General features: G+C 37.0%; 1 protein-coding gene across 1 annotated transcript in view; it reads left to right on the top strand.

The window, feature by feature from the left end:
- The window catches only part of LOC112690493, a 31,304-nt gene extending 20,294 nt beyond the window's left edge, over window positions 1-11,010 (top strand). Inside the window, exons 6-8 of the mRNA XM_025564509.1 lie at window positions 250-566; window positions 4,692-5,177; window positions 9,737-11,010. Of these exons, the coding sequence (XP_025420294.1) occupies window positions 250-566; window positions 4,692-5,177; window positions 9,737-10,078 (1,145 nt within the window). The 3' untranslated portion in view covers window positions 10,079-11,010. The remainder of the gene's footprint in view (window positions 1-249; window positions 567-4,691; window positions 5,178-9,736) is intronic.
- The last annotated feature ends 7,053 nt before the right edge of the window (window positions 11,011-18,063 follow it).

The raw sequence follows: 18,063 nt of genomic DNA, 5'->3' as shown, positions 1-18,063 counted from the left end.
GTTTCGAACAACTCAGCGGATCATCCGTAGCGTTCTCGTGTGCGTTTTTTTTTTTTTTCCGTACACCGTATGCGCGTTCGATTCTGCGCGGCGCATCGGATCGACCTACGCGTGCCGCGGTATTGCATACGTTACGCGCTACGGAATTGGGTTTTGCCGTTTTCCGCCTCACGATCGCACCCCGTCGTTCAAACTCTGGCGTCAGCAGCGACAGCAATAACATTAACCTTGCCGTTGGTTGTTGCCCAGGCGTCGCGGACACGAATTCGGGCAACGGCGACGGGAACGTGAACGGCTACTGCAAGAGCAGCAGTCCTAGCGAGCACGGCGGCAAATCGTACAGCGGACAGGGGTCGGTGAGCGGAGCGGAAGACGACGACGACGACGACGAGGAGGAGTTCGAGGACAACCGGGACGACGACGACGACGACGAAGACGCGAAACCGCCGATGAGCCCGCCCGCGGAACAGCCGATATCGTTGACCACGCACGGCCGGTTTAGCAACGGCGACGGGGAATCGCCCAGACCGCAATCGCGCGGCTCGCAACAGAGCCCGGAGCACAAGGTGAGACGGTCCAGCGAGATCGGTTTTCGGTTTTTGTTTTTCCTCCCGCGCCGCCGGCGCCCGTTGTCTTGCGATTCCCGCGAATAGCTTTTGGACGCGAAACGGTCCACGAGCGTAGGCCCGCGTTGGATCTTTCGGTTTTTCATCGGATTTCGACCGAAAAAATCTCTTAACGTTTTTATCGATTTTTCGCTAACGATTCTCTCCGCACGTACGTTTGTACGGAACTAAAAACAATAGAAGAAATCGATCTTCCAAAGCGGCGACTCCCCAACGTACGCAAACAAAAAACAGGCATAATATTGAAATTGTTCTTTTTAAAACGATGCGTTTCGGAAGTATGCAATATATGTAATTAAAAACGAAAAATTTACAATAAACTCATAGAATATTGATTATAGAATATGTGTATAATAATAGTTATAGAAATGAACTGAACGCAGGTCCCGGTTTAAGATTATATCTTGCGTCGTTTGAACCGGATTTTTTTAAAAAAAAAAAACTATGTAATTCGACATGAGGTCAAGGATCTCACTATATTTGTATGTTACAATTTTTATATTCAAGTAGAATAGTTCATTTATTTTTTATGTGCCTTATTACAAAATACATATATATATATATATATACTATTGTTATTTTAAATTTGAAAATTGTTTAAGTAGTGATGTGAAAAAAAATTTAAAAGTTATAATGAGGGATACAACCTAACAAAATATTAAGCTCAGGGGTACGGAAGAAAAAAAGGTTGGGAATCGCTGTTCTAAGGTAACCTATCACGTTTAAACTGCAGTTACTATAACAAGTGGTTTTTATGTGTACAGTAAATGTAAAAATTTTATTTTATTTTAATCTACAAACATATTCGGGCACTGGTAAACCAGCTGTTTGATATAAAATAAGACGACAATGAGTGGTCATCGTAAACGCTCAACAAAATACATGTGTTCGCCGTCGTTATCTTTGCACCAGTGCGGTTCGCGCAGTATAAACCGTGTTTTTACGCACATCTACTCAGTTTAAGCCAAGATAATATTTTTACTAAATATATTACAAACAAATATCATAAGCTCGTAAATAAGCCGAAAATCCTAGCCTCTTCAGTTTGGAATTTATTTGATATTTACGAGTATTAATGGTCCGGCCTAAAATATTTCAACTATCAATCAATATATTTTCCATGCGCTATTCATACTATAAATTTCATAGTGGTCGTTTGGCGAATATTATTCCAAAGAGCATGCAATAATAGTGCTCAATTACTGTATTTGTGATTTGTATCTATGATACACGTAAATTGTAATAATATTATTTCCTATAATAGTCTCGTTTACGAAACAACATTTACTTTACAGTCGTGCTTATGTTTTTTTAATCTCAGACATTTTATTCGCAATGACTATTTGTTGCGATGCAGCTGATTCTTTCTTCTCGTACGTATCGAAAATTTTTATTGTTCTAATTTTTATTTTTATCATCTTAGTACTTTGGCATAGCAAAGTACTCTGTTGAGCCTCTAATGAAGAAAATAAGTTCTAAGATTTGAAGTACATTTCCGGTGAGTTTAAATTTAAATTATGACTTATAGAATCATAAAATTTATTTTTTTTTAACGTAAGAAAATTTTAAGTTTTAAAATATTTACGTTATGGCTATACAATTTATAACAAAAGTAATTAAAATGATTGTTATAATAGCATAGATAATACTATAATAATACTGTGAATTTTATGTCCTAAAATACTTAAAAATAAAATTATAATATTATCACGAAATAAATCAAACAATTTTAGGTACAAATTTTCTTAGAAAAATCAATATTTAAAATTATTTGTAGACCTGATTTTTAAAGAAATTCTGAAAAAGCTATTATTATTCAAAAATAAAAATAAGTTTATATTTATCACATCATCAATATATATCTACAGTTAGTTTACTAATAACTACCTCAAAGCATGTATAAATTATTTTTAAAAAATGTATTAGAATACTAATTTATTCAAACAAAAAATAACTTAAAAATCAAAATTTCCATATGGTTAGAAATATAAATTCCTAATTTGAATGTACCCCAAACAAAATTACGACACTAACTACAATTATATTTATTAATAAAAATGGGTTTAATTGTATTCCGCATTTTTAATTTTCCACTTATTACAAACAAATACGACAAATTACTATTATACAATAAAATATTTTAAATGTTGATAAATAGTTAATAAGTTATTTCCAAGTATAAACAAAAATACGAAAAAATTGAAATTATTATTTAACTCATCATTAACATACATCGTTATTTACGAAACGAAATCGCCGAGAAAAATTTCAATAAATGCTTACTTAAGAACAATAGTGTTGAGATATTATTTTTCAATATTTTACACTCACTATTGTCTTGGATAAAGAATTCCTTAAAACGTAATTTGAATAAACGCCCGTTCGCTTGATGTAAAAATTGAACTAATATTCAACTTAAAAAAACAATAAAAAGGATTAATCGGTAGGTTGGCAAAATTTATATAAATTACCGTTCAATTCAAATCCTCTTCATTACATGAGGTCGCGTATTGAAATGTCTGCATTGTTTTTCATAAAACATTGCTCGTACCCATTTATGGTTTTAAAACTAAATGAAATTATTTATTTGCGATTGGTGGTAAGTATTAATACATCGCGTTCCCATTAAAATTATTCCAGTCACGTACTTTTAATAACTTTAAAGGAATGGAAACAACATATTTTTACCTATAACACATCTATATAGGTGGTTTACGTTAAAGGGTAAATTATTTGTTTTACGGACGTCGAACAACCACGTACCTATATATTATAGAAGCTAACACTCGATTAACGTTTTACCCTTTAAAAACTTAATAAATTATAAACACGCAGATTAGAGTTTATAAATTAAATTATATAATATATATATATATATATATATATATATATATATATATATATATAAATGTAATTATAATCTGTGTAGTAGTGCTCTGCATGGCCTGGTCTTAATCAGTATTAATATAGTTATATATATATTAGTTATTTTTATATAGTTTTAATCCGTGATCTGATCTAGTACGGTCCTAACATACAAAAGCTATTGAATCGTCAGTTTGGTCTGGTTCAATAATTTTTAGAAATAGTTCGGTCTAGTCCTTAGATCAAATGTATTATTTTCAGTCCGGTTCGGTTAAAAAAAAAAAAAATGAAAATCAGTCCGGTCCGAATCATGGAACTTAAAATCTAAATACAGATATTGTTATGTAAACAAATAAAACGAAAAAACCTACAAATTTAGGTATATATTTATTTATAAAGTTGGGTAGTCGGGTCCAGTGTAATACCAAACACATCATATGGTATGGTCTGAGCAAATACAGACTAAATCTTACTGACCGGTCCATAAACGGTCCAAAATGTTTTAACACCTACAGTCTGGTCCACGGTCTACTTTATTAAATGTTATTTAATTACTGGTCCGGTCCCGTCTAAAAATAATATGAAACTGTCGGTTCGGTCCAATTTTGGTCTTTGATTAACGTTTAAGTGTGGTCCGGTCGGTCTTTGGTCCCCTTGTAAAATTTGAAGTCCGGTCTGGTCCTTAAAATAACGGACCGTGTAGACCACTACTGTGTAGATATTATAAAGCACCTAAATCAAGTAATAATTGATAGGTACTTATTTTTTTTCTCGATGACTTCCTAATTCCAAATTGTAATACAATTTTAATACCACGCTAATTCAATTATTTTCGTTTCTACAAATTATATGGTTAAAAAAAGTACACAATAAAAATTACTCTTAAATTTCTACCTTAACATTGAGCGTATCCTTAATTTAGGGTATGCGTACGAGAAATAAGGCACGTTTTTTCCTTCGGACCACTAACACCCGAAGTAGGTTCAATGATTTTCCGTAGTAATATACATTCAATTAGTGAAGCATTAGTGTATTCAAATATATTGGTATTACGTAGACGTTGCGCAATCCGAAAATTTCACACCGCCGAATCTCACTCTCTTTGATGCCACTTGGCGATTCTTAAAACTAAAACGCTTGTTTCCAACGAGAAATGCTAACCGATGGCAACGTGCGTTCGTTTTGTTTTCTCGCATCAAGGTGATGGTGATCAAGCAAGAACCGCCGGACAAGGAGAAGATGAACGTGACCACGGGCCTGAACAACAACGACTACGAGGACGAGGAGGATTTCGACGAGGACATGGACGACGAAGCGTCCGAAGGCGTCGGAGTCGACGAGAACGGTTGCAAACGGCTACTATTGCAACAGTCCGTCGCGTCGTCCACTGCGTGTAGCCCGGACGATGCGAGCGCTGGAGGACACCACCGCGCGACACCGCCGGCGCACCCGCCGCCGCCGCCGCCGCCGCCATTGTTCCATCGGTCAGCGGCCGCAGCCGCGGCAGCCGCGGCCGCGGCCGCCGACCTGCACCAGCCGCTCGTCCGGCCCGGGTTCCCGATGGTGCCAAACTCGATGTTCAGCCACAGCTTCATGTACATGAGCCAATGCTTGCCCGGCTTCAACATGGGCCGCCGACCGCAGACCGGCACTCCTCCGCCGCCTCCGCAATCGCAACAGCCGCAGGTCAGTACTTAGCCCACGAGCGCGCCGCGCGGAAGGGTTCCCCGGGGACGGGGGGGGACGGGGAAGGATACCGGCAGCGCGTTACAACGGCGTCCGTGCGCCGAATCTTAGCGATCGCTTCCAGTTCAGGGCCGTGTGGATAGAAATCGAGGGCCTTGGGGACAAATTAATCCAGGCCCTTCTCACGCGAGGAGTATTAAACTTGCCGCTGATGTCCAGTGTTTTTTTTTAAAACGTGTACACCAAAGAGATAATGCAATCGCAGTCGTGGTCATTCCACGGACTAAATGAAAATAATCATTTATAGCCTATGGGTCTTTTTAATTATTCGGGTAGGCTATTAGCACACGATTCATGTTGGTGTTCCATAAACAGCTCGACACCATGACCGAAACGTAGTGAACTTGGTCAAGCCCCGGGCTACGGCCCCAGTTGATCCCGCCTCTCTTGTCGGGCCATGTTCGAGATACACGGCATGTTTATGATTTTTGTGACAATATCACGACGACACGGCAACGACGCGTTTCCACAGTCGGACGTTTTTTCCGATTATTGTTCTACGCGTGGTAATATCGTTAGAAACGTCGTAATGTTATCGACAGCGTTAACGTACTCGGGCGCCAACCGCTGCCTGAAAATCTCAATCCCTTTTCGTGTTACGGTGTATCGAAACATTCGTAAAACTATTGCCCCGTGAAGATGGCGATCGATTTTTTTGCCAAAATTTTCAGTTAAATTTTCCGTCAGTGTTTCGTAATATTTTAAAATAAGAATCGCAAACCGTTGCGAAAAAAATAAGAATCAGAAATTTCGGTTCGCAGACCAGGGGACTGATTTATTTTCTTCGTTATTAAATTGTTCATAACTACTTCATTAACTTAATTTTGACTAAAACCGTACTTCGAATGTTTAAAAAATAAAATCACCTATTTCGATATCTAACACTTGATGTCAGAGTTTTGTTATATTTGTGTAGTATAGGTAACACTGAAAATGAGATGAAGTGATGACGATGAAAACTCTAATAGTATTATAAATACCTGCAATGATGATGATGACTATAATAATATATTGAAAATAATAACCATCATTGTGTGAAAACAATTTCTGTATTTACATTCGTTCATCGTTCCATCAAAAAACTTACTTTGAACAACACTCGTAACCGTTTTTAAAATCACAGAGTGATCAAAGACCCCAGAATCTTTAGTTGACGACTGTGTTTAATGTAGCGAACATAATGTAGCAGCGATCATCGCATACACATTTTATCGCCGAATCGAGTGTACTTTGTATCGACGTTTGTAGTTGCTCGGGTGCGAAATTGAGGGTATTTGCGAAAGTTGATCACGAGTAACAGGAATGAAGAAAATGATTGGTCGTTAATTTTAATGCTCCGGAAAAGTTAAGACGCGTGTAAGAATAGCTATATATTATTATGTACTGTACTTTACCCGTCCGAACGGGATGTAATGATATAATACTCGTAGGAGTCGTAGGAGCAACGTGATCGCAATACAAATATTGTGTGTAAAAGATATAGCGTTGCTGTGAAAATGGAACCGATCGAATGTCGTTACACCAGTAACAAATTACGCTTAACTCCACGTTAAAACTACAATTCGAGTGTTTTTATTCACTAATCAGTACCTATAATCCAATAGTTAATATTATTAAATCACAAAGGCTGAACGTCGAGTAATTGTTTACCGATAATCTTTAGATTGTCAAAAGTGTTTTCACAGTGTAAACATCACAACATAATATATTACATTATGAAAACCAGCTCACCAATACTAATCGTTATTCCGCCTGTAACTGTATTAAATACAACTACTACTACATATAACGCGCTCTTTAAAACAGATAAAGTATCTTAGAACCGGTATTAAGTATAAAATACTTGACGGAAAAAGCAAACACAATGCTGAACGTATTATGATTAATCGACAGAAAAATTACTTGTTATACTAAAAACTCGAACGGATTAACAGCGATTATTTTCAGTAAACCACTCGGGACTTCTCACGATCGTCTGAAAAATCGATAATGCATATAATGATATTCACGATGGTCTAAACACGTGACCGATATGAAACTCAACTGGTGCACGATATGTGTTTATTTGTATTTCAAGAATGATTATCGTTCACGACGATTCTTTATTATTGTTAACCATAATAACCGGACAAAATATTATGAGTGCAACGACTTTGAATGTAATATTTTACTCTTTACGTTTAATTTAACGATTAACATGGTATCAGTTAAGATTTTATTTTTTTTATATTATATTTGTTTCACTGAAAACATGTAGTTCCCGAAAAACACGCAATGGCATTTAAGTATAAATATGACAAAAAAAAAAAAAATTAAAAATGACATTTGAAATATGATCATTTTTCAATCGACTAATATTGATCCGTTATATTATACCGATTACGTTTCAAAAACCAAATGTTTTGAGAAAAACACCACATCTCTTCTTGGCATAATTATAAGCACAATTATTATTATAATAGTTCGGTGTGAATTATTATAATTATCGCACGCTTCGCCCGGAAAGTAAATGTGACTGTAAACGCAATAATATAATAATAACTAGGACTCAAAACTTTGTGTTAAACTGTTAAAAAACATTTAAATTTGTACACACGTAGGTTTACCTTAAAACAGAAAAATATTATCAACCTTTTGTTAAATCTTACAACAAGAATTGAACACAATTGTAATACTGCTACAGGAAATAATATATATTCTTTATATATTTTCGAGCTACTCATGCATAGGTAACATTACGAACATTTTTTTATTTAAGATACGGCTCTAACCCGATGCCAGTGGTATGGACGTATCGGCTCTCAAACAACAAAATGTTCCTTCCCATTTATTATAGGCTGATGGCCGACAGTTAGAGAAAATCCCTATTGGCATGGTTAAAAACTATGTTGACGTATAAAATAAATAAATAAATAAAATAAATCTTATATAATGTAACTAAATGCTATTTTTAGCAATAATTAATAACGAGTTAATTGAATTAATTCGAATTGCATACCTTTTGTTTGGGAGAAATATTGAATTATTAAAAAAAAATTTGTTTGCATTACGAATGTTAGTATCCACAATAACTCCGTGGGAAAAGGAATTTTTTCAATATCTCGTTTAGTTGTGTGCAAAAGAATGTAATGGTAATATATTTTTGATGATTGATGTTGATTTTGTCCACGCAGTGTACAGTTTCACGGCGATTTTCGAATTGGATTAGAGTTTTGAATTTAGTTTTGTGTTTCAATCCAATTAATTAAATGATTGACGGTGGTTAACCACTTTGTAAGCTGTTGTTAAGTCTGCGAGACAAACTAAAATATCTTCCGGAGTGTTTTAATTAACCATAAATGTCAAAATATTCCGTTAAGTAGATGTTATCAGTGTATTGGACTTGTTGTGGTCAAGCATTGAACCACTGTGACTCACGGAAAATAAATACTCGTAAATTGCTATGTGCTTCATATTAATTTTGAGCCCCTTTTATGGACGACCATTCTTTGATGTAATTATCTGTAAAACGACATTTTCGTTTTGGCATTGTTGATAATCCGTAAAGTCGTAAACTGTAAGACATGATTTCAATTTACACTCAAAATCACAACTGCATTAAATGGTAATCTTGTTCGAAATAATTAAACATCACTACGCTTAATGGTCTATTCGTTCATAAAATGCCAATAAATTAAAAAATAAAATTCGTAAAACGTATAACTGTACCTACACAATAAGAATATATTTTATAACATTACACGTGACGTGAGATTCGTAAAAATTGGTTTTTCTATTCTTATAAAACGCTCTCTTCCCACGCAGACGGTTCGACCAATCGCCAAAAACGCTTTTTAACCAATTAAAATTTGATGTTACGATATTTTTTTGAACCTTCAATTTTACTAATATTCCTAAGTATACAGTTTATATTCATAAGTTGTTATTACAGTGATAATTTTTAACTTTAAAAATTTCTCGCTTTATGACAAGCAAATTCATCGATAATTTCTTCATATAAAATTTACTATTTAAATGTCCTTGCGCTACTTTCATAATCTTATCATTTAATTCACACGTAGTGTGTACAAATAGAACACATCTACGTATTTCAAAAAGTATAACGAAAAAATTACGACTTTTGCACAATTTTGGCCTCCTTTGCAATTCGAGGCGCTGGCGTAGGCACAGTTCGACATACCCTTGCTACGCCACTGTACAGGACGAATTTTCGTCGGCGTGAATTTCGATTGGTCGTGCGAACGATTACGGAAACACGGGCGTCTGTTGGCGGCCGGCGGGGAAAGGAAAGTCCCGAAAGTCCCTAGACGCGCGAGACCGATCCGGGGCCGCGATACAGCGCTTGACGTGCGATACGGCGCTCGACGTCGTCCGGGCGCGATAGCGAGACGAGACACGGCGACGACGACGACGAGCGCCGGCCGCAGCGGTAGCGCGTGAACGATGCACAATACGACGTACAACAATAATACAATGTGGGCGCGCGCGTGTTTCGACAGGTGTCGTCCGGAGCAGCGACGGCCGCGGGCCTGAACCTGTCGGCGCTGGCCGAGGAGCGCCGGAAACGGAACCGGACGTTCATCGACCCGGTGAGCGAGGTGCCGCGGCTCGAGCAGTGGTTCGAGCACAACACGCACCCGTCGCACAGCCTGATCGCCAAGTACACGGACGAGCTGAACCGGATGCCGTACCGGCAGAAGTTCCCGCGGCTCGAGTCCAAGAACGTGCAGTTCTGGTTCAAGAACCGCCGGGCCAAGTGCAAGCGGCTCAAGATGTCCCTGTACGACGCCATGTCGCCCAAGGACCAGTTCTCCATGCCCACGTACCTCAACCACGATTGAAGCCGTCGACCGTCTCTTCCACTCCCGTCCTATCCCTTACGCACGTCCCTCCCCTCTCCGCCCGGACCGGCAGACTTGAATGATGTGCAACGAGAATGTATACTAATAACAACAACGATAACATCATCAGTTGGTCGGTGTTGTTTTTGCGCGATTCAAGATAATACTGAAGTAATAATGAACGAGTTGAAATAATAATAACATCGATATCGTACCCTTTCCCAATGATTCGGGCCCGTCGACGCGACGGTAACGCAAAACGAAAAAAAGTAACGTACGGGTGAAATCATAAAGATGGGATGCTCTTCGTCACCGCACCACCGATTTTCGTCGTGGACGCACGCGTCTCGATCGCCACGCGTTTTACCCTCCTCGACCTTTCTCGCATATCGTATTTATTTCTTTAGTCGAACTAGTCAAAAAAAAAAAAAAAAAAGAAAAGAAAAAAAAAACTATTAGAAATTATGATTTATTTACCTAACTTTTTTTTTATCTTATTTTGCCCCGTTCAAACGTTCGTTGTGTTATCGTTTACACGTAATATGTCTCTCGAGCAAGACAGTTTAAACGAGGACAAATTAAAATAACAATCAGTGTCGCGAGGACGTATAATAATATTATCGTACGAACAAATGTTCTGACCGTTGTTCGTGTACAACCGTCAGTCCCTCTGAAAAGCGCAATAGGTGAGTTGATTCCCGAGACCTTTCTCATGTATAAGTTGATTCCCTGGTCATTAAGAGGTACGTACGAGTTGATTCCCAGATCATTATATATTTTATTTAATATTTAGTAAAATATTCAGCCTATTAGCATAACCCAAGAAACAACACGAGGAGGTTGGCTGACAAGTTTCTCAAAAATGTTGTTTTTTTTAGTTTTTTCATATTTTGAAAATCGTTTAATTTTTATTTATTAATTATTTATTGAATTATATTATATTTATTAAAATTTAGTAGTAATTAGGTAAAAAATTATTATTAAAAACATTTAGTAGTAACTAGGTAAAAAAATATAAAAAAAATTTAGGAATTTGGTAGAAATTTGTAACACATTGTTTTTATAAATTGGTTATGATATTACCTGTATACCGTGACATCTCTTCTCTTAAAAAAATTTGTTTTTCTTGTTATTTTTTAGATTCCTTAGTTCCATTACTCCTGCATTTAATATAAGTTCCTGATTGTACTTCTAACAGCTCATTTATAAATACAAAAATATTTGGATGCCCACTATAGAAACAATTGTTGAGCTTAGAACGAAAACTCTCACAATTATTCGTAGTTCTATTTAAAGTAGTTGAGAATTGAGATTTTTTGTAAATTCACGTGTGGTCTCGGTGGACATAGAGCGAATTGTGTGCGACGGTCGAACTCTTTACGGTCGTAAACTCTTTACTCGTGCAATCTATTGATAATTGGTATACAACAATAGGGAATCAACTCGTAGGTACCCTCTAATGACCTGGGAATCAACTCAACGGTGTCGGTGCAGGTAACAGGTACCCGGGAATTAACTCGTACGCAGCCCTGAAAAGGTTCCGGAGCACATGCACTTGTCAGCGTACGCGGAGATCACGTTTTCTCGCCCGCGCTCGACTTGAATGATTCGACATTTTTAACACACGATACGATTGTATACACGCGTGTACGGTCGAGGACACTTGACGACGACCCAGTGGTTTATTCACGTTGTTCGATACCGCGTTCACGGTAATGTACGGTGTTCAGTAGACACCTATTATAATATGTTTACTAATTTTTACCGGAAGGTAAATATATATAGCGCGCTTTATTTTCGTTCTTCATTTTAGTTTAAGATATTAAACTATTAATTTTTACTACGCTGAATCTTCAGACACAATGACATTCTGTAGATCGGACCAATATGATCTCTCGCTTACGGTTTTTGTTGGTTTGTTTATGTATTTTTTTTTTTTTCTAGTTTGTTATCGTTGGTTTTTTTTTTTTGTTTATGTTTAATTTTTTTAACGAATCGCCTTCGTGGTATACGCTTGGACATTAAATATATGTTAATATATATTTAAACGCTGTATATATATATATATATATATATATATATATATACGAGTATGTATACTCAACGCTAAACGCGTTTAAGGCTACGGGACGAACGAACCGTCCGAAATTCATAATTGGCAGTTAAAGTTATCTATTATAACATCATCGAAACCAAAGATTTATGTTCAATGTACGGTAATTTTTTTTTCTAATTTATAAATTCAAATTCGATTATTTATGTATGATTAACGTGTATTATACAATAATTTATTGTATATATATTTATTAAATTATTATAATTATTATGATAAAAAAGTGTTTTGAATAGATATTTAGGGTTTTGTTGGTAACAATTAAGCGTTATAGTTATAAAACGTTTTTTTTTTTGTATTTTTATTTATTGATATGTAAATTTTTTTTTTGTTCTACTAGTTTACATAATAAAATAATCGTCCTATTATTAATTTATTTTAAAATCCTATATGTATATCCAATTACACCGAATCTATTTTAACGAGAATTTTGGTTTAATTATTTCGCGAAAACCCTTTGCTGCTACTCCATATCCCGCGTCTCCCTATTTTACTGTTGTAACTGTTCAATGAATGTTAAAAAAAAATATATATATATAAATAAATGAAAATAGAGGGTCGTTTACAAATTCAAAAGGGCCGCTAAGAATTGAGAGCCGATTTAATTAAATTTTTTTTTTCACATGTATTTTTTTCTTTTTTTCCGCTCTTCTCTTACTTCTCTATGTATTTTTAATTCTAAGAGATTTAATAAATAAAAATTAGTACTGAGGTGCTATGAGGGGGTAATGGTGGTTACCAGTAATGCAATTTAAAAACATAATCCAAGATTTATTTAGTGGAATTTCGTATGTACACACACACACACACACACACACATAGATGCGACAGACGTTTGTTCGGGAATAATGTTAAAAACTTCTTATTTTTCTCCGCTGCAGAATAAGAAACATAGCTCGCAGTAAACGATTAAAGGATTTTCCGTCATTTGTTCGAAAAAAATATATGTATATACATTTGCGGGGATCCGAATCGAATGGACCAGCGACAAGGTTTGTTTAACATTTGTTTTGCTTCATTTTTTTTTTTTTTTTTTTTATTTGCATTTGGAAAATAAAAAGAAGAGCCCAGTGTTTGTTTTTCGAGAAACTTAATTAATTTCGGGTGACTTAACTGAACCGAACCCGTTATGGCAATATCATATCATGTTCACGCTCCTTAACCGCTTTCGTCCCGCGCGGCTAATCGCAGAATATAAATTTCGGTTCGGAAACGATTTCTAGATATTGTTTCCGAACGAAATGACATCGGTCACGCAGCAACCACGGAAATGTTCGAGTGACGAGACGTAGGGTTTCCGACGGGGTGTAGTCGTGATCGTGCACGGACCATGCACGCGGTCCGCTTGGAAAATGCGTGTTGAAACACTCCGATCCGAGCGCTGGTACGTAAATAAAACCTTAATGTTTTCGGTTCGATTTCGAGACATCAAACGTCGCCTGATAACGTTTCACGACAAACGTTAATCAGCGGTGAAAATTTTCTTCCGCCGAGTTACGAAAAACGTACGGTAGCTCCTGTGTTCGGCCACCGCCACTTTTACGCACACATAACCTCGTCAATTCCAATCTCATCTCAATCATGACACCTTTGGTCGATTCGCCGCCCGTCAGACCCGGGAATTCTGTACAGAGCTGAGGCTCAAGTTGTACCGTCGGCCAATCGGTCGTGAGGCAATGACCTCGTGAAATTTATAAACACCGCATCGTACCGCCACTAATAGATATCTAAATCTGCAGAATTCACCGAACCATATTAGTACCTATTTATTAGCGATCCGTAGGCGGTATTTTGTTACGCGCATACTCACTTGCATGCGTTACTCTAACACGCGCGCGCACATACGAATCACGCGTTATACGCAACGCGAACAAACATAAATGTAGTTTTTCGTTTTAAATTTTTTACCACGTATTCATTTGTTGTGTTAACGTTTGAGCAACAGATATTATAACTTAAGAACGGCGTTGGAAAGAAATACAATTACAACGCACTTCGTATTAGTACACTAAAACACGTATTTTCATTGGCACCACGTGACTTGAACAATTGTGTAACGGGTACAGTATAATACGATATTAGCGAATCCTTTATCAGTATAATACGAACATCTCATAAGAAATGAAAAAAAAAAAAAAAAAGGAGAGAAGAAAAATTAAAAATTCAGTCGTCGTCGTACCACAATGATCGTCGTGCGATCATCTCAATATGAACTGCAATGGATCTAAGAATATTTTATGTACATATACCCTTATATTAACAGCGCACCCTTGGTGTCGTCCTAAAAATAAATTTACTTTGTCGCGTTTAACCGACATCGTGTGCCTACTCTGCAGCAGTTCTGATAGATATTACTGATACAATATTGGTATGATTAATATTATTGATTATTTTTTTTTTTAATCATTTTTAAATTAAAACTTAATTTATTAATGACTTTCTACATATGGTCACTTTTTTTTATTAAAACTTTATTTATTAATTATTAATCATAGGTCTATATTGAAGCAGGTAAAAAATTGAACCATAGTTACCTCACTAATTAAATCTGAGTTTTTTTTTTTTTTAGTTTCTAATTCTTCCGTTTTATATTTTAAAATATCCTTCTTTTTTTCAAACTTTTTTCTGTTATTGCTGTCCCGACCCCGTAACACTATATAAATATCGCTTTGAAAATTAAATTTTTTTTTAAATATCTAGACACGCGGTCACATTTACCGGTCAGATTTAATTTTCAAAAGACGGTAAGGAAACCCGGTACCCGCGTGGGAGGTCATTATTGTTGACTCGGTTCGGATTACATACCTATTTATATATTTTATGTAAACCGAACCGGGCTGATAGTTTGTAAGCAACGAATAAGAGGTGTTCGAAAATTTCGGGTAGCCAAAATCTAAAAATGATCGATTGTGCTCGTGTTTTTTTTTCTTTTCTATATTTTTATTTGTCAAGAACTGCAGCAGACTTTCGATAATCCGATAAACATCAGACCAGAGAACTGTCGCATTAACGGAAACGCCGCCGATTGATGGAGATTCACATAAAAACGCATTTTTACTTATCGTAAAACCTTAATTAAATTTATTAAAAACCTATAAATAACACATACATACGTACTGATTTATGAAATACTGTGACTTAATCTTTTTACGGTACAGGTTTAAAAAAAAAAAAAAACTGATCAATTTGCTTTTGTTTTTTATTTCAAACGATGCTTTTAAGACAACATTTTAAGATAAAATACTGTCGGATTACTGGACGTACCGGATTATCGAACGGCCGGATTACCGAGAGTCTACTGTTTACAATTACAATAAATTACCACGCGAAGGCGATTCTCATTTCATACTATGACAGTTACTTTTTTCCACGCCGTTGTATCTTAAAGATTTTCACAATGTTTCGTGTTGCTCGTGTTTCTCTAAGATTTGTGTACGCGGAAACATCGTCATCGTTTCGAAATAATTATTCCAAATCGAATTTTATTACTATCGTACCAACACAGACTTACACGAGGGACTTATAACACGAAACCGGTAATCTACATTTCGATGTTTTGATTTAAAATTTTTACCGTTTCACAAATAAAATCAGACCGTCCATTTAAGACGCAGCACGATCTATGTTTTTGCAGCGGAATACTATCGTAGAAAATAACTGACGAACGGTTTTCACAGTCACACTTGGGTGGTTTTTTTTTCTTCTATTCGCAGTCCGTTAAAAGTTCGTGAAGTCTACATGTTCCTTACGATATTGAAATGTGTATACAATCGTACGTATTATTGTTCGCGTATTTTAAAATATCTATGAAAAAATAATAATAATAATAATACACGTCGCGACAGGGGGTTGGGGTTTTTCGAAACGGACTATCGTCTATTATACACGCGTTGTGTTTCCAAAGTAGCGCATACTATTAAATTTTTTTACGGGTGCATTTCGTACGGTAACGTATTACAATAGGATATTGACGAACGTGCGACTCGTCGTCGTTTCGACGGTTACGTTTGTTCGTCCGGTCAACCGAAAACCGTTTATTGTCCGGTTCTCGGAAACGTCCGGTGGCCCACGTTTTGTGCCCAGCAAACCAACTTGACGCGCACGACGACCGTACCATACCACTATGTACCATTGCACGTTGGGCGCACCTTCGCGCGCGGTGACCACATAATACCGATCGTACCTGCCCTGGTAACGACCCGCAGAGGAGTTTTTACGTTCTATACATTTGCCGATCGGTCGACAAAACGTATCGAGACGGGGCGTGGTTGAAAATCGAATTTTTTTTTTTTTTTTTTTGATCAATGCCCGCAACAATTGATACTTCCCAGAAGTCGTCTCGGACACACAACGGATGAACAGACGTCTGTCGGGCGACGTTCACAGATCGTACAGGTATAATATAGGTCCCGTCCACTCACTATTACGACCGGAACAATGTTTCTACCACCGAATCCTCAGGCACGTACACAATCATAATCCATTTTATCCACACAGTATATGTGTATACGAAACGGTTTCTCATCCGGTGTGCGTTACAACGGTTCACAATCGATGGAAACTGGACGGACCGCGGTGACGCCGAACACGTGATACTTCAGGGGTGGTTCGATCGTAGACGTCTGTCGGGCGACACTCACAGATCGTACAGGTACAATTTCGTCCCACGACATACACTATTATGATCGAAAAAAATGTTTCTACCAACGATTCCTTAGACACGTACACACACACACGCGCGCGCGCGCGCGCACGCGGTTTCTCGTCCGGTATGCATTACAACGGGTAGTAGCGTGGTGGAAGTGTTTTTATGACGCCCAGGCGACATGGTGAAAATGATATGGATGGGTGGGGTTGTGATGCTGGGTTTAAATGTGTAAATGTTTTGGACGAATTAACGATAGTCGATAAAAATATAACACACGACAATGGGATAAAAAATTCTGTATTGTTGAAATTTTATTTTTGGTTGATTTCAACATAAAAGAGAGAAAATCCTATTAGCATTTGCTACTCTGAAAACGGTCGAAGGAAACTGGTCGGACCGCGGTGGTATTTCACGTGGTTCGATCGAAACGCGTTGTAAAATAGTTGCGGACGGGTTCGACGAGTTTCTCGGATTTGAAAACGAATGTTACGGAAAATAAATGTCGATCTAAAGAGTAATACGAGCTTGCGGACAACTCGTTCGTGTCCGTTTCCAGTGGGGCGGGTGGTCTGGTGAGTAATCATCGGTCGTGTTAAGCACAAAAGTTATCATTTACCTAACCAGGGCTTATTCTAAGGATTTTTACATTCTGCCCGAACACAATGAAAAGTTTGTTTTATGAAATTTATTCGGATTATAATACTTACCCAAATAAATTGTATATTGATATTTTAGAATTTTGACCATCGCGTGGTAAAATATTAAAAAAATACGGACCTTTTCCACTATACGCATACCATTATTTAAATTTAAATTTCATCGATTAATCAATCGTAGAAGTAGCGAACATTGTAAACTCACACAATTATTAACTATTAGGTACTAGGTTGGGTTTATAAATCACACGAATTTCAAATACTCGGTAGAAATTCAATCATTCTGTAAGGAAAATTATATTTTCGTACGGTGCCCATATTCGTATGGTCAACCGCCCTTTTGTTTTTTCTTACTACCCGATTTGGGGCGTACTGCCCGTTAGAATAAGACCTGTATCGTAACAAAGTGTTCGTTAGCCGCGTAAGACCTTAGTAAAACCTTTCGCTGCGATTGCGTCCGACGATTCGGATTTTCTGGACGCGATTGCCGAGTCGCACACCGGACAACTGGGGATTCTCTACGGTCCAGACTGCGTGCTGGAACCGACGGCACGTCCGCTACGGCAAT

The sequence above is a fragment of the Sipha flava genome, unplaced genomic scaffold (genome assembly GCF_003268045.1).
Source record: "Sipha flava isolate LNK unplaced genomic scaffold, YSA_version1 50771_pilon_pilon, whole genome shotgun sequence".
Taxonomy (NCBI): domain Eukaryota; kingdom Metazoa; phylum Arthropoda; class Insecta; order Hemiptera; family Aphididae; genus Sipha; species Sipha flava.
This window is presented reverse-complemented; position numbering and strand designations above follow the sequence as displayed.